This window comes from Stenella coeruleoalba, assembly GCF_951394435.1.
Source record: "Stenella coeruleoalba genome assembly, chromosome: 5".
In the NCBI taxonomy this organism is placed as follows: Eukaryota; Metazoa; Chordata; class Mammalia; order Artiodactyla; family Delphinidae; genus Stenella; species Stenella coeruleoalba.
The window spans coordinates 33,022,849-33,032,392 of record NC_137150.1 but is presented as its reverse complement, the minus strand read 5'-3'; the positions used below and the strand labels follow the sequence as shown (position 1 = coordinate 33,032,392).

Below are 9,544 nucleotides of genomic sequence, written 5' to 3'. Positions count from 1 at the left end.
TCCCTTCCTTCTTCCATCTGTAGAATGAGCACATAGGTTGGTTCAGGACCAGCTGTGGCACCCTGGGATTCAGAAGCAGAGCCACCCCCGCCTCTTTCCGCTGCAACTCTGCTCCTGGCACAGAGCAAGCGCGCGTTAACAACGGGGTGATTTTTCTTTAATTCCCTTCCAGTCAGCATTTTTGTGTTGGATTCCACCCACGGGTCTGTCCCAGAGGTCAGGAAATGAGGTGATCAGCCTGAGCGAGGAATGAAGGGGGAGGGCTGAGGGGCGATTGGGCAAGCGGGCTGCACAAACAAAGGGGGTCAAAGATCGTGCTTGGCCAGCCCCGCGGGTGATAAAGGGGCGCGGGGTGCAGGGAGGTGGCCCAGAAGCCGGTCCGTCTGTGCTCGGCACTCCGCTTCGCAGACCCGGGAGGATGAGGCTCGCCGTCTGCGCTCTGCTAGCCTGCGCGGTCCTGGGTGAGTGCGGTCGCTGGGAAGGCCCGCAGAGTCGCCGGCCCGGGCGCCCCCTGAATACCGGAGCCCGCCACACCATCCCTGGGCTCCGCGTTGGAACTGGAAGCCCGGACCTTTCCTTCGCTTCTCCCCGCTGCACCCTTGCATCTGCTTCATCACTGCCTCAGGGACAGCTCTGCGCTTGTGCGCACCTTCTGGTCCTGCCTGTGCCTCTGCCACATTTTCACCCCCTCCTTGCTTCCTCCTCCTGTCCAGAAAACCTTGTAGTAGCGGAACACAATAAATTAGAGCACTTCCATCACGGTTTATCAAATCCCTTTGCTGCGGTCTCAATCAAGTCCAAACTGCTTAGGATGGCATTCAAGGCCTCCCCAGATCTGGTCCCACCTCCACTGATAGTCTGATGTCCCATGGGTGCCCTTGGTGCTGACCATGCCCCACTAATGAGGCAGGGCAGTTGAAGGGTTTGGAGCATGGGATTTGAAGCCAAACTTTTTGCGTCCCCAGCGGTGAGGGGGGTAGTACAGCCTGGCCTGGAAAGGTCCCGTGAGAGTAAATGAGGCTGTGGATCCAGGCACTAGTGGAGTGGACTTTGCTGCACACATCTGTGCTTCGAAGCCTGTCACTGTTAGGCCCCCTTTGTCCTCTAACTTCTGCTGGCCAGTAGTGGTGCATTTATAATACCTTTGGAGCCTTCTGTGTTTAGCTACTTGTCTTTCCTGAAAAAGTTAACCCTTGAGAGTCGACCCACCTTACTTGCCTTTGCCTACCCGCCCAGCCCCCAATCCTAACCTCAGAGAATCTCACAGGGCTGTGGAAGGTAAATGCTTGACTGAGGACAAATTCCTGCCTTTGGGATCTCAGGAGGGGTAGTTTGGGGAGGGCCTGGAGGAGTGGTTTTTGGGAGAGTCTGCCACTGACTCCTTGTTGCCTCCTTTGATATCCCATGGGCAGAGGTGGAATAAAGGGTGGTTGGGGGACAGGCTTCCTGTGGCCCCTCTTTTTCCATCCTGGAGAACTGTTCCCTCCCCCTCTCTTGCTTTGTGCATTGTGAATATTCATCCGCGTCCTTGAGCCAGCCCTGTGCTGCTGATCCACAGAGTGGAGATGACAGAGGGCTTTGCGGACAGTGCCAAATGCTCATATCATGGGGACAACACATCTGCAACCCCATGGATTAATTGCCACAGACATGGCTGGCTTTAGCTTCTCATAGTGGCAGCCAAAAAGCCTAATGGTAAAATTGAGGGAGGGGTCATTGGAAACAGAGAGAAACATTGAATATGTGGAGTTTCTAGTTATTCTTGGAACAGAGGATGACAGATGAGCATCACAGGCAAATTTATTGCCTCATCAATCATGTAGCCCTATGTACTGGCCAAGCACATGGAAAACAACTCAGAATGTTATCTTCTTTTGTTCCCTGGGCAGAGACCAAAGTCTGGAGACCTGATTTCTAGGCCAGTCTCAGCTACTAACAGGCTGGGTAACCTAGGGTAAAGCATCACTCTCTGAGCCCAGTTCCCTCATCTCTAAAAGATAGTAATTACTGGATGATGTAATTCCTTCCCTGCTGGCTTCCCAGAGTTGTAGCATTGAACCAACACCTTGACGTAGCTGAAAATCCCCTGTGTATACTGAAGCTTGTATTCCATGGCAGGCCACGGGTCATGAGGTGAATGAAGGAGGCTCAGAGAACACAGAGGAGCAGCTTATTGTCTCCAATTGAGAGCTGATAGTCAAGTCGGCATCCCTCTGGCCAGCACAGTCTGGTCAGTGGGAAACTAAGAGGACATTAGGGTGCCTGTCACTTGTCCCCAGACTCAGAATGCAGTGGAAACTCTGTCCCTTGTTGTTCACGGACAGGAGTGGGAGTGGACATGATGGAGGGGAAGTAGACTTCACGACCCTCCAGAGGGTGCTGCTGTCTCGCCCACTGGCACAGGGACCTCTGACCTCTCTCCCCTAGGGCTGTGTCTGGCTGTCTCAGAGAAAACTGTGAGGTGGTGCACCGTTTCAAGTCATGAGGCCAATAAGTGCTCCAGTTTCCGTGAAAATATGAATAAAGTCCTTGCTGATACTGGTCCTTTTGTCTCCTGTGTGAAGAAGACCTCCTACATCGATTGCATCAAGGCCATCATGGTAAGTCGTGGCTGCCTAAAGGAGAGCAGAAGAAAATCCATACTTTCTCTTTCTCCTGTTGTTTTGGAATCATTCTGTACTCACAGGTAGGAGGCTGCTGTGTGGGGCAGTCAGCCCTAGTGCTAGTAAAATCACTTTAGAAATGGAAATACGAGCAGTCACCTTTAATGAGTCTTGAAGCAAAATCTAACATGTTCTGAAAGGGGACTCTTTTGAGCCACCAAATTCTCTGAACTCAGAGAAGAAAACAAGAATACATGCTATCAGAATGACCATGTAACACTATTTTGGAGGTTCCTGATGCATCACAAGAAGTAGATGAATGGTACACACAGGGAAGAGGAATACATAGTCATGATTGCAGTTGATAGCTGATCCTTTTGTCTTCTAGGTTTTCCAAAATACTCTTCGCTCCTTTAACATTGTTCCTGCACATTTGAATGTGTGTCAGACCCTGTGCTGGGCAATGGGGCTGCAGTAGTGAATTTAAACACACATGCTCCTTACTTTTGAGGAGTTTACAGTCTAGTCAGGAGAGAAGAAAGACATGAAAACAAGTAGATGTGAAATTTCAAATTGTGTCATGTACAATGGAGGGAAAGAAACAGAACTTTCAGAGGAAACCTGCTTTGGCCTGGGTGTCAGGGACAATCTCTCTGAGAGGGAGCAAGGAACCTGAGACCCCAGGGATGAGCATGGGTAAGCCTGCCAAAAGCTATGGTAGAATACACCAGGTAGTGAACCATAGCATGTGCAAAGGGCCTGAGACAGAGGAGAGCTGGGCTTGTTTGAGTTTCTGTAGGGAAGGTAGGGTGACTGGAGCAGAGCAAGCAGGAGACTGGAAGGAGGAATGAGGTGGGAGAGGTAGACTCAGCCAGATGGAGCATGATTAGCTCAAGGAATCAGTGATTTGGTATAAACAACTGGTCTGTTGTGTGTGTGTGTGTGTGTGTGTGTGTGTGTGTGTTTATTGAACCTTAGTTACTATCATGGATTAATTATAACTCTTGATTTATGACATAATTTCAGCTTTGGTGTATGCATACCCCTCTTTGTTTTTAAATATGTTAATAATATAAAAATAATATTATCCACAAACCCACCAGAGGTTCTCAAAACTTCATCACTGCCAATAGCTTATTTCTAGGGCTACTGTGTGGCAGCATTGGATTCTATGGGAACAACACCACTTGGGGTAGTGTAAGCCACTGGCCCTACTTACAACTAGTGTGTGTTTCCCCATCCAGTGCAAACAGAATCCTAAAACTTTCTTGTCTTTTATTTTAATTTAAGACATATAGGTATGTGTGGATGATTGTACAGTTTTGCTTCTTAAAATATTTTATAAACATGCCATCGCTATGTGTTGTCTTCTCATACTTGCTTTTCCCTCCTCAATATTATGCTAAGTTTTCACACATGTTGTTGAATATAGCTATTGTTCATTCATTTTCAGAGCTCTACAAAAGTCCATTGTGTTAGTATACCACAATTTATGTTTTCTTTTCTGGTCATAAGACATTTGGATTTTTTCCAGTTTTTTGTTATTCTAATCAGTGTTTGTGGAATACTTTTATACAAATCTCCTGGGACACAAGAATTACTAGTTTCTCTTTAATATATATGTAGGAGCAGAGTTTCTGTGCCATGGGATATGTGAGTATTTGACTTTGAAGACGATGCCAAATGTATTTGGTTTTTAAGCAAATCCAATGTGGTTATTCCAATTTCCACTCTCACCAGCAGTGTATGAGAGCATAACCCATATCATTCTTGGTGAATTTGATATTTTATTATTATGAAAAAATCACTATCTCTGGCAGTACTTCTTAACTAAACTCTATTTTTCTGATATTAGCATACATACTACATCAACTTTCTTTTGGTTAGTATCCTCTTCCTATATCTCTTTCCATTCCTTTATTTTCAACTTTCTGTGTGCTGATCTTTCAGGTGTGTCTTTTGAAATTTGTATATTGCTGGATTTTGTTTATTAATGAAATCTGACAATCTTATTTATTTTATATGGTAAATTTAGACCGTTAATAAATTATTTTTTTTAGTAAATAAATTTATTTATTTATTTATTTTCTTTGTTGGCCTCGTTGGGTCTTCGTTGCTGCACACAGGCTCTCTCTAGTTTTGGCGAGCAGGGGCTACTCTTCGTTGTGGTGCATGGGCTTCTCACTGAGGTGGCTTCTCTTGTTGAGGAGCACAGGCTCTAGGCACGTGGGCTTCAGTAGTTGTGGCACGCGGCCTCAGTAGTTGTGGCTTGCGGGCTCTAGAGTGCAGGCTCAGCAGTTGTGGCGCGTGGGCTTAGTTGCTCCGCGGCATGTGGGATCTTCCCGGACCAGGGCTCGAACCCGTGTCCCCTGCATTGGCAGGTGGATTCTTAACCACTGAGGCACCTGGGAAGCCCAAATTATTATTTTTATTATTGATAAATTTGTGCTTATTTCTGCCATTTACTTTTTGATTTCTCTTAGTCCTGCTTTCCCTCTGATTTCTGATTTTTCCTTTTCTGATTTTTAAAAATGGAGTTCGTACATGTGTGTTCATTTGGATTGTTTTCCCTTTATTCCACCTTTCCCCCTACTGAAAGTAAATTTAAACAATTTATATATTTTAATGACTTCCCTTAAATTTTTGCTGTACAATTTTAGCTTAACAAAATGTTAATAGTAAAATAATCTTGACCATTATGTCCTTCTGAAACAGCAAAAGAACTCTGGAATGTAGTAGCTCAGACTTTGCTCTTCCCTGTGTAGATATTACTATTTGATATTTTACGTCTATCTTGTTTTAACCCTGGAATGTAGATACTTCATGTATTTGTTGGCAGTATACATAAAATACTATATAAATATATATTTATATATGTGTGTGTGTGTGTGAGTGTGTGCATGTGTAAGTTTGTGTATGCATCCAAAAGTTCAGAAAGAGGGAAGGAGACGGAGAGAGAGAGAGGCAGAGAGAGAAATTTGGACTTGTTTCCATTTTTGCCATTTCATCTGTTTACCATTCCTTCTCTTTTTATTTTTTTTAAGTTTTAAAAAAATTTTTGGCTGAGCTACGTGGCTTGCGAGATCTCAGTTCCCCAACCAGGGATCGAATCCAGGCCGCGGCAGTGAAAACACTAAATCCCAACCACTAGACCACCAGGGAACTCCCTACTATCCCTTCTTATATTTCAGACCATCCTTCTGGGACAAGTTTTCCTTTTGAAATGTGTTCTTTTGGTGATACTTTAGAGTCAGTATCTTGGTGTTAAACTCTCTCCATTGCTTGCTTGTTTGTTTTCTCTGAAAATGCTTTAATCTCCCCCTTATTCTTGAATGGTAATTTTGCTGAATGTATAATTCTAGTTTGATATTTTTACACTATTTAAAAATACCATTCCACTGTCTCCTGAGTTCCACTGTAGTCGTTGAGAAGTCTGATATTATCCTATTATTCCCTCAATCATCTCTCTGGAAAACTTTGAGATTTCATGTCCTTGGTTGGTGATGTTCCATAGATTCGCTATGATATTTCCAGTTGTAGAAATCTTGTTACTTATCTTGCTTAAAGTATGTTGGATCTGTGGAATCATGTTTTTCACCAGTTCTGGAAAATTTGCTGCCATTATCTCTTTAAATACTGCCTTTTCTTTAGTTCCTTTTTTTTTTTTTTTAATTCTAGGATTCCAAGAAAACATGTTAGGCCTTCTTTAACCTAGCATCTATATCTTTTAATCCCTCTTTCATAGTTTCAGTCTCTGCACCTCTTTTTTGGCAGCATCTGGGATGAATTCTTCAGATATAGCCTCCAGTTTCCTAATTCTCAATTTAAACACGTCTAATCAACTTGTTGCCCATTCATTCACTTTTTTTTAATTTCAACAACTATATTTTTTGCTTCTAGAAGTACCAGTTTAAACAGCTTTTCTTTTTTATTCCTGATAATTTCCTTTCTATGCTTATCTCTGTGATTGTAGCCTTCACTCTGTGCATAAAGCACATATATAGCTCTTCTCCATTGTTTCTGACCATTCCAACATCCACAACCCTTGAGAGCCCAAGTCTGCTGTTCCTGCTGATGCCCATGCATTGTGGCTTACCTTCTTTTGGGTTTGTTTATCTGCACCTGGGAAGTCATGCTTGACTTTAATCCTGCCCCTCCCTGCTGGTTCAGTTTCCCTTCAGAATCCCTGTTGCTCTTGTGGACTCCATGAGTTAGGCCTTGGCTCCTTGGTTCCTGAGCCCCTGAGGCCCCAGTGATTCCTGCCCAGGATCCTGGTGTCTGGGCCAAAAAAGCCCCAACCTCACTGCTCTAGGATAAGCTCTTATTTGTTTACTCATTTATTTTTATTCTGTGGTGTGTGAGGTGGGTGGGGACAGTCTCTGGAGGTTTCACCTACCTTTTGAGATACCAAGAAAACCATAAAGATTGTTTCATATATGGAGTCTATTTGTGGAATAAAAGAGTCCTTCACCATTGTGAATGTATTTAATGGCACTGAAAGGTACTCTTAAAAATGGTTAAATGATAAATTTTATGTTGTTATTTAATTACAATAAAATAACAAAAACAATTCCAACTATCGAAAGAAAAGTTTCAGCTAGACAAATATATGGTTTGGTTTACATTATTATTTTATTTCATTTAGAAATACTATTACCTTATTATTTATCTATAACATGACATAGATCATAGAGCTATAGTCCCTGCCTTGTAATTTAATCCATAAATAGTAAGAACTATTTATGGAGTACTAGCAAGGGCTTCAAGAAAAATCATTTTGATTAAAGATATTTGAAGCAAGAAAAAAAGCAATAAAAGTATGTTATGAAGTGCCTATATAAAAGATGGTGCTTCTCACTTCAAGAGAAAATAAATTCTAGACCTAGTGGGAAGGTATCTATAATATTGGTTATAGTGAACCAAGTGAACTACTGGTTTAAAGATGAGAATTAGTGGAAGCAAAAACTAAAAATGAAAACCAAAAACCCAGCAAGTAACAGTAAATGGGAGAAAGAAACCCACACTACGTGGATTTGAATCCCAGCTCCATGACTTACTAGCTATGTGGCTTGGGGAGGTGACTTAAAGTTTCTGGGCCTCTATTTTTTAATGTGTAAAATGGAGCTGAGTTGGACAATGGTGTCTGTGTAGTTGATTAAATGAACAATCAGCCATAATGGAAGTAATAGTTAGCATTTAACACTCAGTTCAGAGTATAGGCTAGAAGTTAAAGCCAGAGAAAGCACCCGTCCCTGAACAAAAGACTCCTGCAGTTATATGGACCCAGGACAGGAAGAAAAAGTACTGAGTACTGAATCAGAGTGGAGAAGGATGTCTTCAAGGCTCCCCTTCCCCACAGAGGCATCTGAGGAAGATCTCAGCAGAAGGCCCAAAATAAAGAGGTCACCAAATGAAAGGACCTGAACTTGAAATGTAAATATGTGTAACAGCATGGCCAGGCAGAGGGACCTGAGTCCTTGACTGCAGCCCCTTCAGAGCCTGTGGTGCATGGGCTGTGCACCCAGTCTGGTGTTGGCGGGCAGCTTTCCCCCAAGAGGCCTGCTGGTAAAGCCTCTGTAATTTAGGTCAGTCTTGAAAAATCACGATAGTTTTCTGGGCTAGCAGCTGGACTCCTCACCAGGGAAAACAGAAACACGATCCATTCTTTCTCTTTGCAGGAATTAAGGAATATGGTGGCCAAATCCCCTCACCAGGGAGGTAGAGTTAACTGAAGCTTGTGGTGTTGTGCAGCTAGCTATTGGCCAAACTGAGTGTTCTTCTGGCCCCAGATCCAAGGAGCACCACCCAACTATAGATAGACCTTGCTCAGAAGTAAGGGCTTCCTCAGACTCTGGTCTGTTCTCTTCCAGGATAATGAAGCAGATGCTGTGACGTTGGATGGTGGTTTGGTATTTGAGGCAGGCCTGAAGCCCTACAACCTGAAGCCTGCAGTGGCAGAGTACTATGGCCCGAAAGATAGTAAGTTCTCCCCGGGGACCAAGGAAGGTGTTTGTGGCCCTTGTTCTCTCCTGGTAGATGCTGAGTCTTGTCTCATTCAGGCAGGTAATGGAGATTAGCTACTGAAGAGCCTGCCCCAGGGGGCAGTGAGTGGGGAATGAGAGGCCCTATCAACCACCACAGCCACAACCCAAGGCCTCTGGGAGCTTTGGGCTGGTTGAGGACTGGTGCTCAGGACACTGACCTCCTGGGCAGGCTGTGTGCAATCTGAGCTGCACCACTGGGGTTTAAATGTGTAAAGAGCAGCTCTCCAAGAACCACAGGTGCCACACGCAGGGGAGAGATCACACAGGAGCATGAACTTGGAGCCCTGACAGCTTTGCATCTCATCTGAGAGCAACTCCACTGTCCCTGGGGCTGTGTGAGGGACAGAAATACTTAGAGAAAGTCAGGACTGTGGCCTCTGTTGCCACAGTTCCAGTTTCCAGGGGAGCTTGGCTTGGTAGTTGTAGGCAGACACTCCCTGCAAGGCCTGGGTAGGCAATAGCATTGGGGCATGTGTGCATGTGGCTTCTTGCTCCTGGGTTTGCCTGGAGGGTTGTTACAAATGTCTCCTCTGTGGTCCTACCTTTCCCATGTAAGCCTAGGAAAGTTTTTCTGATCCTTCCCTCTTTAGAAGCCAACCCAACATAAACGTTACCTCGGGGTTCCCCTTCCCTACTCAGGAGCCCAGTAGTGATGAGCAGTGCTTCCCTGGGGCCCAGTTTGAGAGTCTTTCATCCACGCTCTCCCTTTGCAGAGCCGCAAACTCAGTATTACGCTGTGGCCGTGGTGAAGAAGGGCACTGAGTTCGGTCTGAAAGAGCTCAAAGGCAAGAAGTCCTGCCACACAGGCCTCGGCAGATCTGCTGGGTGGAATATCCCCATGGGCTTACTTTACTGGGACTTGCCTGAGCCACATGAATCTCTTCAGAGAGGTAAGCA

General features: G+C 44.6%; 1 protein-coding gene across 1 annotated transcript in view; it reads left to right on the top strand.

Annotated features, from left to right (window-relative positions):
• The first annotated feature begins 340 nt into the window (after positions 1 to 340).
• Positions 341 to 9,544, top strand: part of TF (transferrin) — a 31,170-nt gene continuing 21,966 nt past the window's right edge. The window contains exons 1-4 of the mRNA XM_079922861.1: positions 341 to 461; positions 2,428 to 2,600; positions 8,474 to 8,582; positions 9,361 to 9,537. Of these exons, the coding sequence (XP_079778987.1) occupies positions 419 to 461; positions 2,428 to 2,600; positions 8,474 to 8,582; positions 9,361 to 9,537 (502 nt within the window). The 5' untranslated portion in view covers positions 341 to 418. The remainder of the gene's footprint in view (positions 462 to 2,427; positions 2,601 to 8,473; positions 8,583 to 9,360; positions 9,538 to 9,544) is intronic.